The sequence below is a fragment of the Rhincodon typus genome, chromosome 14 (genome assembly GCF_021869965.1).
Source record: "Rhincodon typus isolate 14 chromosome 14, sRhiTyp1.1, whole genome shotgun sequence".
NCBI lineage: Eukaryota > Metazoa > Chordata > Chondrichthyes > Orectolobiformes > Rhincodontidae > Rhincodon > Rhincodon typus.
The window spans coordinates 21932991-21955766 of record NC_063345.1 but is presented as its reverse complement, the minus strand read 5'-3'; the positions used below and the strand labels follow the sequence as shown (position 1 = coordinate 21955766).

General features: G+C 38.5%; 1 protein-coding gene across 4 annotated transcripts in view; it reads left to right on the top strand.

The window, feature by feature from the left end:
• Positions 1-22776, top strand: part of chrdl2 (chordin-like 2) — a 50271-nt gene that overhangs the window by 15439 nt on the left and 12056 nt on the right. For all 4 annotated transcript variants that reach the window (XM_048605278.1, XM_048605277.1, XM_048605276.1 and 1 more), the window contains exons 6-9: positions 4213-4306; positions 5036-5103; positions 15870-16044; positions 20913-21107. In XM_048605278.1, coding sequence (XP_048461235.1) covers positions 4213-4306; positions 5036-5103; positions 15870-16044; positions 20913-21107 — 532 coding nt within the window. The remainder of the gene's footprint in view (positions 1-4212; positions 4307-5035; positions 5104-15869; positions 16045-20912; positions 21108-22776) is intronic.

The following is a 22776-nucleotide window of genomic DNA, read 5'->3' as shown; positions in this document are numbered from 1 at the left end:
GGCCTGCTGTGTTCATCCAGCTCTACACCTTGTTATCTCAGATTCTCCAGCATTGGCAGTTCCTACTATCTCTGAATAGGCTGGGGCTATTTTCCGTGGAGTACTGTGGGCTGAGGGATGACCTTTAGAGGTTTATAAAATCATGAGGGGCATGAAAATGGTAAATAGACAAGGTCATTTCCCCCAGGAGAGTCCAAGCCTAGAAGGCATAGTTTTAAGGTGACAGAGGAAAGATTTAGCAGGGACCTAAGGGGCAACTTTTTCATGCAACGGCTGGAGCATGTATGGAATGACCTGCCAGAGGAAGTGGTAGAGGCTGGTACAATTGCAACATTTAAAAGGCATCTGGATAGGGATATGAATAGGGAGGGTTTAGAGGGATAAGGGCCAAATGCTGGCAAATGGTACCAGATTTATTTAGGATATCTGGTCGGCATGGATGAGCTGAACTAAAGGGTCTGTCTCCATGCTGATATCTCTATGACTCTATGACTCTTAGAGTGTCAGATTGGCTGGAAGGCATGTTTTCAAACACCTCTGAGAATAAGCTCTTTAGCAGATTGCACCTGTCTTCTGCTTCTACTCAAATATAGCTTAAAAACACAGAACACAAATTCAGCTTCTGCACAGAAGTGCTTCTCTTTTCCTATTTGGAGAGTTTAATTACAACAATACATTTCCATGTGCTTGATGATAATCCAGTCAGTTGAAAAGTGCTCTTTTGGTCACCTGCAGAGAATTGTTATCTGACACTCTACTCACACTACTTGTATGATCTTTTGATCATCTCTGCCCTTGATCTCTCTGCATATAAACTCTGTGTCTGTGTGTTCTGCTATCTCACTGCATCTGACAAAGGGGCTGCACTCTGAAAACTTGTGTGGTTCCAAATAAACCTTTAAACTATAACCTGGCGTTGTATGATTTCTGACTTAGTTTGTGGTCCAAGTGTATGATATTGTTCAGTGGATTGTCAGTCAATAGATACAGAGAGTTGTGATTTCGTTTCACAATCACTCAGCGAGTAACCAAAACAGAATTTCTCATTATTCCAAATAGAATCTAACACATTCTCTTCAATGAAATAATACCCAGGCAATATACTGGGACCTGCAGATAATGGATTACAGATAATATTCTCCAAGCATGGAGACCTTCTTTGTCCTGGAATCTTCTTCATCCTTTCTTGAATTCTAACAGCAAGCACATCTCTGATATCTCACTCAAATGACTTGCTGGTGTGTGAGCGGACTATTTCATGGTGGGAAGCCCTTTTATCTTCCCTTCGTTTGGGTCATTTTTACACTTGTAGAAACCAGTTTCTAATGCCTGACATCTTGCTTATTTTAGTAGCAGGGAGTAAAATTCTGATTAATTCATGTTCTTTTTGGTGGGTGAATTAAATATAAGATTTTGTTAGGCCTGGCCAATCAGGTCCTGCCTGTGTTATTGTTTTGTGCGTCTTAGTAGATTAATAGCTTCATAATGAATGAAGAAAAGGCGAAGGATATCAGTCCAGCTCCTGAAAGTGGATAGTGGGGTCTCTTGTGGTGACGTGATAAAGAGGCCTAGGTTCAGGTCCCACCTAGTGGTGTGTGATAACATCTCTGGATAGGTTGGTTAAGAGGTGGACAGTTGTGGAAAACTGAGCAGCACACTTGGATAGCTCAACTTGTTGAGAAGCCATTTTTAGATTCTGACAGAATGATTTGTAAATATATGACAATTGATCTAAAACATTTCCTGTTATGCACATGATCAACTTCTATACTTTGAATTTAGAAACAAAAAGTGTACATGATCTGAGTGAACAGATTACATTGGAAATCTTATTTAAAAGTATTTATTAGTAACTTTTAGGCTTCATTTCACTTGTTCTAACGTAACAGACCCAAAATTTGCCTATTTGTTTTTGCACTTGGGAATTTACACTCCCAGACAATCTCTCCCACCAGCAGAAATAATGAATAAATAATTGCAGCAAAATCCATATTGAAAGAATACCCTGCCAGAGTAAATAGACAGATTCGTTGACTTGACTCTAGCTCACTGGGAGATCTAATTGGTTACTATCTCATTGCTTAAACTTCCCTAGCAGACAGATAACACAATGTTTAGTGAAAACAAATTAACAAGATTATACCAGGGCTATAAATGCAAATAACTGTAACCAATTGTACATTTTTAGGTAAAAATAAAATTAATGCTAAAGCAGTAATGCTGAAGAAATTTTAAAAAGTTGTTTCAGTTTACTTTATTTTTGCTCAGCTTAGTAACTTTTTACGCTGGTGCCAATAAACAATTTCAGGAAGTATCTGTTCACTTCAAGGTCAAGGATCTCTGGAATATGATCAGGCACAAGACCCTTAAATGATTTATTTTCTCTTCCACGATTCCAGGAATAATAAAACCTGGACTGTTCTAGAACAGAAATCAGCTAAGTTAACAGAGAGCAAAATCTAATCTAGGACCTGATGGTTTAGTATGGTTCAATAATAAAGATGTTGTCTTTGCCCAACTGGCTGTCAAGGGATTTAAAAAAAAATATTTTCTGTTATTTATGAGCTTTCCAAGACCTTTGTATTACGTTAGGAGGTTTGATTGGAACGTGTTGGGCTGAATGATCTGATTGTGTACTGTAAATAGTTTATAATTATTTTTTATGTCAAGTGTTGACAAGCAATGGTAATTAATTGGTGTTTCTAAATATACAACTCTTCAACAGTATATAAATCACTAAGTCAAGTATTTAATATGACAAAGCAAAACTCACAGAATGCTAAGACAAATATTTTAATACATAATAAGACACAAAATAAGTACCAAGAGAACTGTTTAAATTTTGTAGTGAATTGCCAGAAAGCTTGTATACTAGTCAACATATTGCATAATAGATCAATTGTGTAATTCCAATGTGAGGGCTCTTCTGGTGTAGTGATAGTGTCCCTATGCTTGGGTTCAAGCCCCATCTACCCCAGAGTTTTACCATAAAATATTTGAACACGTTGATTAAAAACTTTAAAATTTTCAATTTACTATTTCAAGAAATCAACATGATTCTATGCTTATATATTTTATTTTTCTGTAATATATAATAGAAGATTCAGACCTACAATATTTCTGAGTAATTAGTTATGAAGAATACAAATAGTAAAATATCAGATTGGTTGGTTGCTTTTCTCTCCGTCAATTAAAGTGTGATGTAATGAATTTTCTTTAGTACAAACCAAAAACTAAAATCCATGAGGCCAATTTGGGAGAACAAAAAACTAAACATGAATTCTGAAATTATTTAACACTAGTAATTTTAAAAATTTTGTATTATAATCATAATCACAGTATTTGCCAGTACTACAGGACACCTTGTGGCCCATTACACCTATTCCGACTCTTTGAAAAACTGACCACTTAGGCTCAATTCTCTATTTCCCTATAATTGTATTTTATTATTTTATATTGGTGCTGTGATTATTTCACTGGTACAATCTGAATTGTGAAGTACTGATATAAAAAGCTTTCATGAATAACACAAAATAAGAACTTAATCGTTCCACACCTCTGAATAGGTTATTCGGGCACACACTTGCTGTGTAATAATTCTGTTTTGGGCTTATTTCTCTATTTCTAGCTTCTCCCCATATCATCCAAGTTTGCTATGAAGAATGTGTGTAAAATTTTGACTTATATAAAGATTGACAATTTTTTTGCCTTTTTTGTTATCTTGAAGTGTTTGATATCTGGGTGATCATGCACTCTTAGCACTGTATCCCTGTGCAGTAGAACATGTTGTCTTATCCTTGTGCAGGGCTACTGTTATATCCAAGGGAAGAAGAAAAATTTTAGTTTCATTATATCTGCTTTTATTGGTGTATTGAGGATCACATTCTGCAACTTTACATACTTATAATTAGGCTCACTAATTCAAATTCAGTTTTCTTCTTTGTGTTATGTGAATCGTTTGCTTTAATTCTGTGTGATTTTCTGTGAAAATTGCAATTCAGTGGTTTTCCAGATGCAATAAAAAGATCTATTTAAATATTGAAATCTGACTGACTGAATCCAAACGAAGGAGCACACATGATGTTCATTAATACTAATGACATTGAGTCAGTGTTTTAATAAAGTGTTTGTGTTAGAAATATGTTTTCATAAGACTACAGGAATGCTACTGTGGAGTTGAAATGTTAATGGTTTCTTTTCTTTGATGTGAAGGAAGGAAATGTATACTGTGGCTTGAGGACATGCCCAAAGCTGACCTGCCCATTCCCAATAACTGTTCCTGATTCTTGTTGCCAAGTTTGCAGAGGTAATTAAAAAAATATATATCTTTACATGCTTCTAATCGCACATTTGTCCAAATTTTGCCATCTTGAATGAGTGTCAAGCAGTTTCAGATCAGGTATGACATGTGACAGATGTGGAGTAATGTTCCCCCTACTTTGCTGAAACATTTGATGAACAGAAAATAAGATGTCACTAGTCAAAACTATATCATAAGAATATGACAACATAAGAACTAGGAGCAGGAATTGACCCTTTGTTCTTTCAAGCCTGCTCTACCACCCTCTGACCAAAGAAATTCCTTCTTTTCTTCATAATTTGGAGTACCCTTATTCCCAAACACTGCCACCAATACTAGATGTCCCCTAAAAATGGAAACATCCTCACAGCACCTACCCTGTCAATGTTATTCATGCTATACTTAAAATGAACAGAAAAGGAGAGCTTTCCTTCATCTTCAAAAAGATTTGTCAAACATTTATTTGTGAACAGATTGGATTTGTAGGAAATATTTCTTACTAGTTTATTGGCTAAATATACAAATCTGACAGTTGAGAATTTGCAATAGGCATCATAATGAATTGTTGGTGTCTAAAATATTAATGAATTTTCCATCCAACATTACTTGTTGCTTTTCTTTGTTGAATGCTCTCCTTATGAGGCAGAGTGTTTCCAGAAGAAATGTGGTAACTGGTCGTTTAGTCAAAGATGACAGTATATTCCCCATTTCTGAACATGTGTACATTGTTGACAGGAGAAGGAGACTCGTCATGGGACACATCAGATGCAGAAATATTCCGGCCACCATCCAACAGGGAAGCAGTAAGTAACTGAATACAATTCCTAATATAATGTTGGAGGTGATGTTTCAAAACATTTTGAAATTAAGCAAACTGGCTTTATTTCCTACGAAGCAGTACAAGAACAGACATAAGTCAGACGTACAACTATTTTCCTATTTAAGTATGGCACAGTTTCACCTTCCAAGTCATTTATCTTAATAATTTGACAATCAAGTGTGGTAAGCAGTCTATACAGAATGTCATTGCATGAAATCAACGGCAAATTTGCTATTGATACATTTCTATAGTCTAGTTTTGATATCTCATAGGAAGATTTTTGCACATTGTATCTGTTCTGGATTATTTCATTGACAATGTCTCTTGTTTATTTTATGGTACATTGTGATTTAATTGGTTTAATCCTCATGATAATAATCACCATCAGCATAGCTGCCATTCTTGTTGTCTACATGTGTGAATATCTTGTAACATCTTCCTAGTAACTTAACCTTAGCCCTCTTTGGACTTTTAACAACCCAATCTGCGAACATCTTATTGGGTACAGTTCAGAACAGGTCACATCACCTCCTTCATTCCTCCACTTTACCTTAAAGAGACACTCCCAAGACATGACAATTTTACAAAACAAATATAGACAATAATTCACCATCATTCTACGACAACAAAACATTTTGCTAGCTAATTATACTGTCTATTCATCGATAGCCCAATAGATAAAAGTGTATGCTGTGCAATAACTAATTTCTGTAGCACTCCTCAGGTAAAATCACAGTATTTATTATGAGGAAGCATGAAGTCAATGCTGAGCTGATCAAAGAAGGGGCAAGAATTTTACGGTTGAAGCAATATGGTTGAAGGCAAAGAATGTTCCAAAGATTTTTGAAAGAAAGGCATGAGATGACAGGAATTCAGGAAAGGCCATAGGCACATAGTTCAGAGATCAGTCACCAAGGGCAAAATGAAGGGACTGGGCACAAAGCATGAGAGCAATGAAGGGCACTAACAGTATGAGGAGATGATCAAAATAGGGTAGAACAAGATTGTGAAAGTGAAGATTCAGTATTCAATTAGCTGTGTAGAAAGGACAAGGGGGACATGTGGGACCGTGTTGTAGTGAGGATTCTGCATAATTTTCAATTTATGCAGGGTAGAGTTTGGTTAGAACAATGTTTAAAGGATTAGGGTTTTGCCAGAAGTAAATTGAAATGGCACAAGCAGGCTATGTTACAAAGGTGAAAGAAGCAGTTTTATCAATGGAACTGCAAGCATAAATTCATGTAGTATGTCATGTTTCCATAGCTCCAGATTTACTCTGAGGTTACAGTTAGGGAGGTTAATGAAGTTGAAACTAGAGGTCTAGCAGAATGTGTTTCCAAAGAAAATTGTTTCTTGTTGATTGGTAGAAGACATTTTAATTTATTGTAACCACAAATAACAAGATATAGAAGCAGTTTTGGAGTTGATGCAGAAAGGTAAAGATGGATATTAGCATAAATGTAAACTCTGATCTAGTGATGATCGCACATGATTACATAGTGATGATTACACAAGATATCATTGAAGAATAGAATATAATAATCTTGAAGAGGAGGAATCAACAATGTAGAGATGAAGCAGACCAGAGTTTGTATCCAGGCATAGGAAATAGAATAATGGAGATATTCTGAGATATAAGTGAAATTAAGGGGAAATGGGGTTAAGGAGAAAGGTTTGAGGATGATAGAATGGTTGAAAGTCTCAATTTAAGAATATAAAGAGCAGAGTTGAGGAGGCAAGATAATCACGCACAATAGTTGGTTAGAGAAATTGTTTGGGAGAGACACAGGAAAAGGGGAAACAGAAGAAGATCAAAATCAATAATGTGTGACAGGCAAATTGAAAACGTGTATGGGCTTGAATAATTGTAAGAAGTATGAGAATAAAACTGAGTGCAAATGAAATACATTGACAGTGAATGAACAGGTTAATAATGGATGAAAGATTAACAGATTTTGACGGACAGTGAAAGTAAGTGCAACAAAAACAGAACATTCTGTAATACTCAACAGTTCTGGCAACATCTGTGGGGAGAAGCCGAGTTAAAGGCCCAGATTTTTACAGAGTGTTACAGCCTCCACAGACCTTTAAAAATGTGGGGGTTCCCAAATCTGGAAGGGTCACTTTCATTTCCAATGAATCCATTTGTTCCTGTAAGGAAAAGGCATGACTCCTATGTGAGAGAAACCTGAACTCAGCGGGACCATTTGAATGTGGTGCTGAGTGTAAACAGATCTCATTTTCACTGACATGAGGAGTGTAGGAGGGCAAGGTGATGAGTGGGAGTGCATAAGTTGACATTGGAGTATAGATTTGACATGGAGAGTGAGTGAGTGGAGTATGATGGAGAGTGTGGCATGAGCATTAGAGGGCCAAAAATTTCACCTAACAATTGGGCAGAAGTGCCAAAGAACTAAGACAGTCCTTTGAAACAGTCTGTCTCGGCACTTGGAAGCCCATATGATCTATTTTGATCTGTATCTGAGATGGTAGGCACAGCTCTATACTGCAGACAATTATCCAGGACTAAAGATCCTGTCATTTGGAGGAGTTTCTCCTGAAGCGAGTGCAGTGAGCAGGGACTTGCACTACCTCTCTCAGGGATAAATGTCTGGACCAGCATTTCAGGACAATTACCTATCATCAAAACCTGACCTGAAATGTTAACTCTGTTTGCCCATTCAGGTGCTGCCTGACCTGCTTACCAGAACTGTATTTTGTTCAAATTTCCAACAGCTGCTGTATGTTGCTTTTGTATTGACGGCCCTCTGTATTTTCCCTCAAAATTAAATATACTTCTCTCCATATTTTCTCATGTTGAACCTGGAATTTCTTTGCAACACTTATTATAATCAAAATCTCCAAGTAATATAGAGGAGTACTTGAGCTCCTAACATTTTAAACTTAATAGTACAAACCATATGGAAATAACTGCGTTGTTTCACCTTGATTTTCAATTTTAAACAGAATCAAACATTTGACTCAAAAGTGCAATAGCTGAAACTAATAAACAACAAAAAAGAGAAAAATGGAGACAGCATCTGAACTTAATTCAAGCTGAAGTCAGACAGACTTGCCAGTGCACCAAATTTAGAAGTAATGTAAGAGTTTCTCAAACAGAAACTGTTCAAGCTCAGGTCAAGATTTTATTAAATCAAACATACTTTTGGCAGAATAGTTTGCGAACAAAAAATAAGTCAAAATCTTTCATAAACAATGCTACGCGCACACAAACGTTCTGGTATTACATCCCAGCACAAGTGACTGGGAAAGCACAGCTTTAAACTGATGTTTACAAAATGAACAAATGATATTGAAATAAATTTAAACACTTGAAACTCCAGCTTTCTGGCACATTCTTAGTTTTGCATTGAACACTTTAATGCTAAAAAGGGAAAGATCCAGTGAGTGCACATTTTTTTAACTGAACAAGTTAAGATAATCACCAAGAAATCAAACTTAGATTTAGAATAAATTTTTTTTCCCAAATAGTGTGAGAGTGTGGAACTCACTGTCAGAGGGAGTTGTTATAGTGATTAGTTAAGTTATATTTAAGGGAGCAAAAACAGAAATAACTGCAGAAACTCAGCAAGTCTGGCTGCATCTGTGGGGAGAAAGCCAAGTTAATATTTCAAGTCAGTTGACCCTTCATCAGAATCTAATCAGATCTAATCTAATCAAATCCTAACATGGTGCCATCTTGTGCCAGCCCATAGTTCCACCCTTTCCCCCTTCAGTGACCATTCCAACTTAACAAATAACCACTAGTTCCCAAGGACACAGGAGAAAAAATAAAGTCTTATTATTTCAAGCTCCTTATTGCAGACTAAAGTCTTTTGAGAAAAGCACCGTCACTCATAAATCCACAAATTTTGACAGCAGTTGATGGATTTTCCACTTTTTGACAAGTCAAAACAGTTCTTGACAAGTTTGACAGTTCTTGACAGTTTTTGATACTTCTTGATGTGTCTTGACACTTCTTGACAGGTCATGTCAGGTTTGACAGGTTTTTTTTACAGGTTTGACCATTCCAAGGGGTTTATGCATCATTTGCAACACATTTGCACATACACAAAGTTAACAATCCCAAAGAGTACCTGGGTTGCCTCTCCACAATGTCCAATGAAGAGGTTCAATGTAATCTATGACCATATCTGCAGAGGTACTTCCGCCCAGCAAACAAGGTGCTCTTGCTATCCAAAGCAAAGACATCTGTTTTTACCTGGTCTAAACTCCACGTTCCAATTTCCAGACAGCAGATATTCCAAAATCCAATTTGAGTGCACTCAGCTGATCATTTAAATAGCCAGCTCTCACTGTGATCCATGCATGCATTAACCACAGCCCACCTCCAACCCCACTCCAAATCCCACCCATGAAAATGGGAAATGCCTGATTAGGTGGCTAGACATAGGATTTCCAATGTCTTTCACATTGACCCTACATGTTCTGCTTTCTGTGTAATTGTCAAGAAGCTGACTCTACTGAGCTCCGAAGTGTTTTAGGCAGGCCATTCATTTATTCTGAACTGAAGATGGGCAGTGAATACAAGCCTTGTCAGTAATGTAACAGCCAGAAAGTAAGTTTACTTTTTACGATTTATTGAGGCATATTAGCTGAGATACATAGAACACGTCCTATTTTTGACACAATGGATAGAAATTAGACTTTACTGCACCATTCTATTGAAGTGAAATTCATGTGATGAGAATTAATTTTTAGGACCAATATCTATTTCCAAATTGCTCCTTAAAAAGGTCCGACAGAATATTGAATTGGATCTTTTTGCGGACACCCTGGCGGTCTCCTCAAATGGACATTAAGCTGCTGAAAAATGTAACTGAGGGTCCACCATCTCTTTAGAGCCCTCTTTTGGGAGATTGTCTAACAATGAGTGAGGCAGGAGCAATGCTTGATCTGTTTAAAATTCTCACATGGATGCTAACTTGTTTTAAGAAACATTTAAAAATTGCTGTTGTGAAATCAGGGGGGGCGGAGTGTTTATCCAACTCTACCCGACTCGCAATTAAGCCCTAGACCATGTTGTTGAACCCCACTCACTTCCCAGCCCCTGCAAAGCCCCTGGAGTTCAAGCCCTTTGGAAAAATACTTCTCTCAGCCCAAACACACCCGAACAGATCTAAATGCAAAGTTTCTATTCCCCCCAGAGGCCTGAACTCAGCTTTTTTCCATAGGGCCTGAATGGGCCCCTAGGATCAAAAACCAAATTCTTTAGGCCAAAAAAACAAGTGGTCCGAGGTGCTCAGATAAATGATTCTCAATGTCAATCTTTTTCTAACAGGCAAATTGCATATAGAGGCATCATTAAGTAACTCAAATAATATCAACATGGATTATACGGCTAGAGCAAAGAAGCAATGCTCAGTACTGACCTAAGAAAAAAAGCTACCATGAAGATTTAAGAAATTATAGACTATTCATCCCCTCCATTCCAATGTAACTTTGAGTCTTACCTGATCTATAAGGGTAATGTAGCGACCAGGTATAGTGAGATAATTAAATACTCACAGTAGGCAAAACAGAAACTAAAAGATAAGAATTATAATTTGCTTTTTAATAACTTCACAGAAGGCAAATTAAAGATTGTGACAGGCACATGGGAATATGGTAAACACTGGAATACAATAAATAAAACTTTAAAATTCTGAATATTTAAAAATCATTTTGTCTGTTATTTTATTCATAGAAATAATGTTTTTCATTGTTCATTTTAAAATGCTGCTCTGAGGGATGGGGATTGCACACTCATAAAAGAAAAAGTTGTCAAGATTAGAGAGGTTGTTTAGCCACAATTAGGACCTAGTATGCTGATAAAAACTCACACATTTTCTCAATAAGATATATCTTCATTGGTTATTACAGCAAGAATACTATAAGAAAAGTTCACATTAAATCAGAAAGATTCCACAGGCTGCATCAATAAAAATGACAAAAGCCCACCTTGTGTAGGAGCAGGATAATACTCACTGCGCCCTGCAGATTTCTGACTTGTGGAGATGCTAGAAGTTGCCGTTAGTTTTAAAGAGTTATAATGGCATGTACTGAGTAGGTCCGCTTGCAAATTCCTGGCCATTATATTAATGACGCCCAATTTCATTGTCCAAAAATTGTGTTAAGGTAATTACAACCTAATATTTTTGACTTTGATTTATACTAACATTATGCAGTTACTATTACATTATGCAGTTCAACACTATTACATTATGTAATTGCAAATTGACTAAAAATGTTTTGTTAAACATTCATATGGTAGAAATACATTTTCAATTCAAAGCTTGAATTCAAATTGACATCTATTTGTGTTCCTTTCTTTGCTAAGTAGTATTATTTCACATGGGACAGAAGCTTAAAATAAACCAAAAAACTGTGACCGTTGGAAATCTGAAAAAAAACACAGAAATTGCTGGGGGTGGGTCTGGTAGCATCTGTGGATAGACAGCAGAGTTAAGATTTCAGGTCCAGTGACCCTTCTTCAGAATTGATTAAAACTGATTGTAGCATCTCATTTTCTGCCTGGGGACCCTGCAAACTTCAGGACACAATATCGAGTTCCATAATTTTAGGGCCTGAGTATCTTTTTCTGTGTCCTTCCCCCAAGCCCAACACACCAGGCCTTGTCATCACGTCAGCTGCTGCCACAACCAACCCATTGTTAGCAATAAATGATCTCCATTAACAGCTATTCATTCTCCCAAGGCTGACCCTTACCCAGTCCTTTGTCTGCACAACTGTTGTTCTCTCTCTCTCTGGGTTCCATCTCTACCTGTCATTTACTTCTACCCCCTCCCCCCCCACCCCATTCTCAGCATATATACCAACCTTTTCCTAGCTACGGTCAGTTCTTGTGAAGAATCACTGAACCTGAAACTTTACTTTCTCTGCATAGATGTTCTTTGACATGCTGCGTTTCTCCAACAATTTCTGATTTTGGGACCAAAAGCTTATTATTTTATTTCAAAAGTTGATTTTCTTCAGCCAAATGTCTTGTTAAAACTACTACCTATGTGAAGTTCAGATGGCCATGTTACTGTGCAATGTTTACATTCTAACCCTATGGTTTATTTATATTCATTCATGAGCTGCGTTCTTCACTAGCTGCACCAGATTCTTTTTATTCATTCACAGGCTGAGGACACCCCTGGCTAGGCCAGCATTTATTGCCCATCGCTAATTGCCCAGAAGGCAGTTAAAAGTCAAATACATTGCTGTGGTTCTGGAGTCACATGTAGGCCAGACCACAAATGGCTTTTTTTCCCCAAGAATCAACAATGGTTTCATGATTATCATTAGACTCTTAATTCCATTTTAATTGGATTCAAATTCCACCATCTGCCATGGCAGGATTTGAACACAGGTCCTCTGAACATTAATATTTGGATTAATAACCCAATGATAATACCGCTAGGCCATTGCCTCCCCATTGTCCGTGAGAAGGTAGTAATGAGCTGCTTTTTGAACAGATGCAGGCCATTATTGTTATACTGTTAGAGAGGGATTTCCAGGATTTTGACCCAGTAATACTCAATTAATTCCAAGTCAGTATGGTGACTGGCTTGGAAGGTAACTTGCAGGTGATGGCGTTCCCATGCATCTGCTGCCCTTGCTCTTCTTGATGGTAATGCTCATGGTCTTAGAAGATGCTGTCGAAGGAGCCTTGATCATAAGACTTAGTACCAGAAGTAGGCCTTTCAGCCCATTGAGTCTGCTCTGCCATTCAATGAGATTGTGACCGATCTGATAATTCTCAACTCCACTTCAGTGTTTTTTCTATATAGCCCTTGATTCTCTTACAGATTAAAAATATGTCTATCTGTGCCTTGAATATACTAAATGACCCAGCCTCTATAGCCCTCTGCAGCAAAGAATTCCACAGAGTCCTTACCTTCTTGGAGAAGAAATTCCTCCTTATCTCTATCATAAATGGATGACTCCTTACTCTGAGATTATGCCACCTGGTCCTGGACGCTTCCACAAGGGGAAGCCAACATTTCTGTATCTATCATGTAAAAACTCCTAAGAAATTTATATTTTTCAATAATGTCATTCTTCTAAATTCAATGAGTACAGGTCCAACCTGATCAATACCTTTCATAGGACAATCCTTCTATACTCAGGATCAACCTAGTGAACCTTCTCTGGACAACATCCAATTCCTGTATATCATTCCTTAGAAAAGTAGGCCAAAACTGTACACAGTATTCCAGGTCTGGTTTAACTAGTGTATGAAGATCTTTAGCAAAATTTCGCTATTTTTATAATCTATTCCCTTTGAAATAAAAGAGTAACACTCCATTTGCCTTCCTTATGCCTGCTGACCTTGAATGCTAGGTTTATGCTCAAGAACTCCCAAATCCCTCTGTGCTGTAGCTTTCTTCAGTCTATACCCATTTGACTAATATTTAGCTCCTTTATTACTCCTGCCAAAGTACCTCATATTTTCCTATTTTATATTCCAACTGCTAAGTTTTTGCCCACTTGATTAACCTGTTTCTATCTCTCTGCAGTCTCTTGTGACATCCTCACCACTGATCTTCCCACCTATTTTTGTGCCATGTACAAATTCGGCCAGAGTGCATTCACTCTGCTCATCCAAGTCAACAGTATACATTGTGGCCTCAGCACTGATTCCTGTGACATGTAAGTAGTTACAGGTTGCCATCATGAAAATGTCTCCCCCAACGTATTCCAACTCTTTTTCTTCAATGAGTTGATGAATCCTCTATCCATGCTGATATACTATCTCCATCACCATGGGCACCATAATATTAAGTAGCCCGATGGAAATCCAAAATATATTACATCCACTGCTTCCCTTTATTTATCATGCTTTTCACCTCCTCAAAGAGGCATGATTTACCCTTTGTGAAGCCATGCTGGCTCTGCTTGATCACATTATGTACTTCTACATGCTCTGCTATGACATCCCTCATAATTGACTTTAACATTTCCCAATAACAGATGTTAAGCTAACTGGCCTATAGTTACCTTTTTTTTTTGAAAATCTCCTTTCCTTTTTAAATAAAGGTATTACATTGGAAGTTTTCCAATCCTCTGGTAGCTTTCCAGAATGTAAAAATTATTGGAAAATTACTTCCATTGAATCCATGATTTCTGTAGCTACTTTTTATGATATCTTTGGGATGCCCATCAAGTCCAGGAGATTTATTGGTCTTTAGCCCCTATGTCTTTCCAAGCGCTTTCTCTCTAGTTACAGTCATTGTACTTATTTCCTTTCCTCCTTTTGGTCCTTCATTGTTTAGCATTTTGGAATTTTATTAGTGTTCTCTACTATGAAGATTTATGCTTATTGCACTGATGTGTTTGTTCAACTCCCCTGCCATTTCCTTATTTCACATTATTGTTTCCCCAGGCTCAATCTTCAAGGGGACTATGTTCACTTCTTCCTTTTTTAACATTTAAAGAGACTCTAGCTATCCATCTTGGTGGATTTCTGCAGTGCATCGTATAGATGGTATACTGTTGATGTAGTGTCAATCAAGCAGGCTGTTTTACCATTGATAGTATTTCTTGAATGTTACTGGAGCTGCACTAACCTAGGAAATTGGGGAGTATTCAGTCCCACTGCTGATTTGTGCCTTGTAGGTGGACGAACAGGCTTTGGGTAATATGGAAGTGAGGTATCCACTATAGGTTTCCTATATTTTTGTAGCCAAAGTATTTGTATAGCTCAACCAGTTCAGTTTCTGATCAATGGTAACAATGGATGTTGATAGTGGAAGAGTCAGTGATAACAATGCCATTAAATGTTGAGGGGTGATGGTTAGGTTCTCTCTTCTTGGAGATGATCAATGCCAGGCACTTATGTGTCTTGAATATTAGATAGAATCCCTACAGTGTGGTAACAGGTCATTCGGCCCAACAAGTCCACGCCGACCCTCTGAACAGCATCCCATCCAGACCCGTTCCCCTACCATTTCCTCGTGACCCTGCATTTCCCAAAGCTAACACACCTAACCTACACATCCCTAAACACTACGGGTAATTTAGTATGGCCAATCCACCTAAACTTGCACATCATTGGACATATTATTGCCACGTGTCAGCCCAAACCTGGTTATTGTCCAGGTCTTGCTACATTTTGATTTGGATGGCTTCAGTATTTGAGAGGGCCCATATGGTGCTGAACATTTTATAATCATCAGTGAGCATTCCCAATTCTGCCCTTACGATTTAGAGAAAGTCATTGATGAAGCAGCTGAAGCTGGTTGGGCGTAGGACACTGCACGGAGGAATCCTGCAGAGCTTTCCTGGAGCTGAGATTGACCTCCATCAACCACAACCATTTTTCTATATGATGAGTATGACTCAACCAGTGGAGAGGTTTTCCCCGATTTCCAGTAACCCTTATTCTACGAGGGCTCCTTGGTGCCATTCAGTCAAAAGGGAAGCTTTGATGTTACATTCACACCGTATTCCAGCAAATTCTAATGATCAGTAGAAATGGAAAACAGGTGGCACAACAAACTTGAAATAGTTACACTTGCTGGGTAACACACGGCCAATCAATGGCCATTAAAAATGCACTGAGAAAAGTGCATGATTTTGGAGGGAATATTGAGATGTCGAAAGCTTAATAATGGTAGTAGGAAGAAATTGTTGTTTCATGCTTGATGCAGAATGTGATATGTTAAATCAGAACACTTTATTTGTTGTTACAGTACAATGTACACATTTGAATTAATGGCATTCTAACTTTTGTTCAAATAGAGACATTCATACCAGCGGACTCAACATGAATCTCGGGGAGGTTTTGGAAGCTCTGTTGCCAATTTACCCAGAATTTCCAACTCGAGGATTCATCAAGGCATACTAACAGATCCTCAGCAAGGATCTGGTACTATTGTGCAAATAGTGATTGATAATAAGCACAGACATGGCAGAGGTAATGAAATTTCACTAGTTAAGTGCTAAGCTTAATTTCAATCAATTGTTTTTTCATTATTGATGTTTTTAATTGAAGTCAATGTATGCAGATAAGTGAGAAACAACTGAAAGAACCATCGATGCTCATTCCTTTATGAAAGATGCAAAAGTGGCCAATTTCAGAAAAAAAATGTTAGCAAACTCTTTCCTAACCCTGTACAATACTCAGGAAACGTTTACAAAGAAAGTTACTTGGTCCATACGGTAAACCCAAAAACTGCACACTAAAGTGCACAAGACTGTTAGGACACACAGGAAAACAGTTTAGTAACTGTAATCTTGAATGTACAAGCCCATTAAGAAGCTCCTGAAAGAGTATAACAGGCCATTATTTTTCAACCACTGCATTGCACACTGCATTCCCTTGCTGGTCCTTTCAAAAGTCAAAGCTTTTCCAGCGGTGTTGGGACTTTGAAATCACCTCTGGGTCCATGATTTTTAATTCCCACCTGGATGGGTCTCCATGCCACAGCTCTTTAAAAATGTTGGCCTTTTGTAGCTATATCATGTTTCTTGCTTGCATAAATAGGTTTGAGCTTGATCATATTAGAAACATAGGAGAAGGAGTAGGCTCATTAACTTCCTTGAGTTTTCTGTGATATTCTAGGTCTTGGCTCAGCATCTACCTCAAGGCCATATTCCCATGCTATTGCTACATCCCTTGATGTCTTAAGTAATGTGAAATATATCAAGCACAGCCTTGATTATTATGATTACTATATGATTAATGTTCACTTACCATTAGGCTGTTAACTAAGCCTGTCTCATTGTTCATTATTAAATCTAATCTTGCAGACCACCCTACATCTCACTTATTCTCTTAGCACTTTCTTACTTAACATCTGTCTGTATGCTCACAGCATTCATGTCTTATTATGTCACGCCGTGCCTGCCTAAGGGCTATCAGTACTGCCATATTGATATATTATTTTGCGCAGACACACAGACAGGCCGCTTGTCCTTTTTGTCAGTAAGGATCTATCCATTGGGGGACTTGTTGTACAGTACACTGAGATGTCAATCTAACACTCAGTGCATTGGCCAGCTGCCTGCACAGGAAACACACTGCATGTTCATTCAAACAAATGGCCACATTGGAAAGCAGGTGGGGATTCATCCAATCAAGCGGATGCTTCTGTTAATCAGAGGTCCTGCCACTGTCAGCCACAGGCACAATCCGCACAGAGTCCAGGGATGTGGCCATGGTCAGTTGTCTGCTTGGGCCAGTCATGGTCAGTAGGTATGTCTGACCACAGTTTGGGGAGTGGGTGATGGTTCGTACTGCAAGGCCACCTCAAGTTGTCACGGGAATCATGTATGGTCAGTCAGGGAGTGGCAAGATAGTGGTCTGTGGCTTGGCAGTGACGTCTAAATTATTTGTTGACATTGTCAGAGGTCTACAGTAAATACAGTCTTAAGGGTCTGTGCATTGATCATTGAGGAAAATACAAAGGTGGGCTGCAATGGCAAATGAGGATCACTGCCTAAAGACAGTCAAGACTGGGGTTGGGGAAAGCAGAGGCAAGTATTGAGTTTGAGACAGAGACAGTGACAGTGGGAAAGCTTAAGGTATAATTGGGGTAGGTGGAACAGCATGGGATGGCATGGTAGGCCTATGAGAGGGGAGTTAATGGCAGTGACTATCATTGTGGTTTTCACAAAGGGGAGCATAGAGGACCAGGACTGGCATCATTATAATGTAATGGGTGGCTCAGTTGGGAGGTCAATTGGAAGTGAAGATCAAAGTGGTGGGTCTCTCCATGGGGTGAATGGATGGAAATGGGCAGTCAGGGTAGTGCTAGTTAAAAGAGGAAATGGAGGCTTTGAATGTTTTGGGGGTTACTTGGCAACAAGCTCAGCCCAGTACCAATGGGGTCTAACCACAAGTTGTATTCCCTACCATCACTTGTCATTCTCTAGATGCTAGCAAAAACTGGAAAATGGCTGAGACAACACCAAGAGTGGGCAGAGTCACTGTCAGTTTGAAGGGCAAAATTGCAGGATCCATATCCACTGCATGCTGGGACAAATACATGAAACAGCTTTTTGCAAGCTTTAACTAATTTAAATTCCAGTCATTTCATTAGCCATTTACAATGCACGCAGAGTGAATGTACTTAGCGTTCAAATGCTGGTCAATGATAATTTGTACCGTGTCATTGGTGCTTGCTAAAAGAACATTGGCATCTCGAGGATGCACAAGTTAGTGGCAGTGACTTAAAACGAGATGCCTGCTGGCCAAAAGAGACCCATAACTTCTGATACCTCCAAAGGTGCTATGGGAGGAGGGGAACACCTCTTCAACATATGTCATGTAAGTATGAAAATGGACTTTACTGAATGTAATAAAAGGTTGAATGATTGATGTGGGTCTAGGATGGGAAAGGCATCAAGCAGCAGGCACTCCCTTTCTAATATGATGTGTTGGTCACTCAGTTGGCATGGCACCTTCACCAGGTTGGGATACATGTTGCGACCAAGGCTGTGGTGGGGCAGCGATAGGGCTGCTGAAGATACGGTTCCACTGGTTGGACCAGTCTTGTTGGGCGGGAGGAGGGGTGGGGTCATGGTCCCTAATGTATACGTCACACAGTGTTCCACAACATCCTGATGTATTTTGCTCTTAGAACACAACTGGAGCAGTCAATGAGATGATGTGCTGGATGCTGGGGAGCTGGGAGAATGGAAGCAGTTTTCTAAAGAGGGGGATGAGTACATTGGGAAGGAGGAAGTCCTTCTTATCCATGGCAGTGTTCAGCTGAATTGGGTGCTACGAACCAGATAAGACCTGATTAACATCCGCGTCCAGTAGATGGGAGCTGGGGGCAGCAGACCATCGTAGAATGCTAAATGGTCACTGTTCATTTGAATTGCAATGTGGGGTTGAACTGCAGTCTGTATTCATTCATTTGTACTTGATTTTGCTGCCTGTAAATAAAAGCTTATGCATGGATTATCCGCTTGTTTGCCATGTGATGGCCCCTTATTAGAAAGTGACAAACTGTAAGTCTCCAGTGGGCATTGGGGACAGAATACGGTGATCTTGAGAGGGTGTTCAGATGGGATGTAGTTACAGTATGCTGTGGTGGATAAACGGTGACTACAGTAAGAGAATGCGATTGTATATCTGATGGGGTGTTAGCCTATATGGCGTGAGCAGTGTGACTTTGTGGCTGCTGTGCCCTTACATTGCCGGTGGGGCACAGTGCCAGATTGCCAGTGCTTGCTTGGGTGCACAGTGGCCTTTTAAAGATGGTATGGGTACCAGGGACACTGAGATTTCAGCAAATCTGCTGAGTAGTGAATTGTTCTGGGAACAGAACATGGCAAAATGGGTCTAAATGTGGGCAAAAGGGCACTACAGACGCGGGATAGCTAATGAAATGAGTCTGGTAAGATGTGGTGGGAAATCTCAGTGGTCTCTGTGGTGAAAAATCCTCTAAACAACCAACGAAACAGACACTTAACCAAAAAAAAGGTTCAGCCTATTGTTTATTTGATTGATATCTCAAAAAGCTAATGATTATAATTGATTCTCCATCTGTGTCTATTCTTTCTACCTGGTAAAGTCAATGTAAATCCATTTATTATATTAGGTCTACTGATGCAGGATTTGTTTCAGCTAACTCTTGGGTCTGGTTTTGTCAGAGCTATATTGAATATTGAGTACAGCTCAGACTGCCAACCACTAATGGAATGGAGCCACACTAATATGTGACCTCTTTTGTCAAAATGCCCTTATTTGTAAAATTAATTCAGAAATCATTGTTACTTATTCATTGTTTATATGTATCATTGGGAGGCTGGCATTAATTGTCCACTCCAGTTGAAGAGTTAATGGTGAGCCACATTCTTGAACCACTGCAGTTAATGTAGTCTAAGTACGCTCACCGTAGCTGTTAGGGTTATGTCTGTCACTGAAAGACTAAAAGAATTCAATCTTTGTAATTATCCTATTCTGGGCAAAATGACATGATTTGTTTTTGGCCAGCCATATGTCTGACACGCACAGAAACACATTAGCATGTTTAATAGTCTCCAAACCAAACTACTGAAAAATCTATATGTGGAATTTTGCCTTGCTTGATAATGCTCCCTCCCCCACAGTGACACATTTATTGGGTCTTAGATGCAGGTTGGTATGGAACCAAGGTGTGCAGAAGCATTACTGAAATTTATCTGGCTAAAACCATGCAACAATTTATTCATATTGAACATAAGTTAACTTCTTCATTGTTTTGCCAACTATATCTACATTATCAGTTAAGCATTGGCTAGTAAAATCCCATTAATTGAATCAAATTGGCTGGGTTAAGGCAAAACTCAGCCCATTTACATCAAATTTAAAACTTTTATCTTTGCATTTACGATAGTTTTTCACTATAGTAATATTTGTCTGTGAAAAGGTAAAGGACAGAGTTGCAGTAAGAATAATCCTTATGAGTTATGAGCAATCAGATCCCCAAAATGAGGGAAAAATGTTTCAGGGATAGTAGGAACTGCAGATGCTGGAGAATCTGAGATAACAAGGTGTAGAGCTGGATGAACACAGCAGGCCAAGCAGCATCAGAGGAGCAGGAAGGCTGACGTTTCGGGCCTAGACCCTTCTTCAGAAATGGAAAAATGTACTGACTTGAATAATTGAATCACAATCATCATAGAGTGTACATTTCCTAAATTGAAAAATACAGAAAATTATTCAATTATGCAGGTACCAATGTTAATCACAGTAAAGCAAATTTATATTTAGTTAGAAACTTATAGAGCACCATGTAAGACAATCAATTGCTCTTCAAAAGATTAAGCATCTTTTTCTTATGTCCTCAGTTTGTGTTTCAAATGGGAAAACCTACTCACATGGAGAATCCTGGCATCCAGTCTTGCGCCCATTTGGACTAATGGAATGTGTGCTGTGTACTTGTAACATAAGCAAACAGGAGTGTAAGAAGATCCATTGTCCAGATCCCTACCCATGTAAATACCCACAGAAAATCAATGGAAAATGTTGCAAAGTTTGTCCAGGTAGAAATGTTTTTATCTAAGCTCTAACTGAAGGCTAATCATGTTTAGAAATTTGTGGAGGATCAGATTTGGGAGTCTTTGTTAATCTCAAACTGCATTAACTCTTTTCAATTGAAACTCGCAATTCCATTTCATTTAAAGTTTTTAATCCCCGTTTTCTCCATCCTGTACAGCTCTGGATCATGCCCATGTATATTTCCATAGCTTCAGTAGTTGATGTTATTTTGTGAATATGTACAGGGAATGTCAGAAAACATTTTCTAAGAACGGCATCAAAACCATTCTGTCCTTAAATTACATTTCTGCATGTGCACTTTACAAAATAATTTGCTGATCGTTAATTGGGAGGAAATCTGAAAGGATTTTCCCACTCCCAAACCTTGTCCATTGACCTAATGTTAGAGCCCCACTAATGAGAATTTCCAGAATTTTCATAGTCTGTTGGCTGTGTTACAGAAAAAAAAATCACTTATCAACTGAACAACCAAGGATCTACTGTAGCTGCTAGAGTGCCACAGGTATCAATGCAAGTGCCATTAGCTATTTAATATCTATATTAACAGCTTTGATGAAATGACTGACAATGTTGTAGCCAAATTTGCAGATGATACAGAACTAGGTAGTAAAACAAGTTGTGAGGAAGATACAAACAGTCTGCAAAGCAATACAGATAGGTTAGGTGATTAGGAAAAACATTGGCAAAAGGGTTATAATGTGAGAAAATTTGAGGTTATCCATTTTGTAGGTAGAATAGAATGTCAGAATATTATTTAAATGAAGACTGAATCATTTTCCAATACAGAATAATTTGGGTATTCTTGTCTCACAACAATAAATATGGAAGGCAAATGGAATATTGAACAAAAACAAAGTTGCTGGAAAAGCTCAGCAGGTCTGGCAGCATCTGTGAAGGAGAAAACAGCATCCACAGTTCTTTCGGTTTTTAAATGGAATATTGACTCTTATTGCAAAGGGGATTGAGTTTAAAAATAGGGAAGTCTTCCTGCATCTATATGGGGCACTGGGGAGATTTCACCAGTATACTTTGTACAGCTGTGGTCTCCTTACATAAGAAATCGCATTGGAAGCAGTTTGGAAAAGGTTCCCTAGGCTGATCTCTGGGATGAAGGGGTTATCTTTTGAGAACGAGCAGGTCAGACAATACTCAATGAAGTTTAGAAGAATAAGAGGTGATGTTATTGAAAAGTATAAAATTCTGAGGGGCTTTACAGGGCAGATTTTGAGATGATGTTTTCTTCCCTGGGGTAATCTAGAACTAGGAGATACAGTTAAAGACAAAGGATCTCCCATTCAAGATGAGGAGGATTCTCCTTTCTCAGTGCATAATTAGTCTTTGGAATTCTCATCCACAGAGAGTACTGGAGCCTGTTATTGAATATATTAAAGGCTTAAATAGATAGATTTTTGATTGACAAGGGAACAGGTTATGGGGCAGTAGGCATGAAAGTGATATTAAGTCGCAAGCAGATCAGCACTGATCTTATTAAATGGTGGAGCAGTCTTGATGGATGGATTAGTCTATACTTGCGCCTCTGATCTAATCTCATTTAGATCATGCTACTAATTTCAATCAAATAGCATTTAGGATTTAGCTATCAGATACTGTTCAAAGAAAATAAAGCTAGTGCTGACAGCTAATGCTATAACT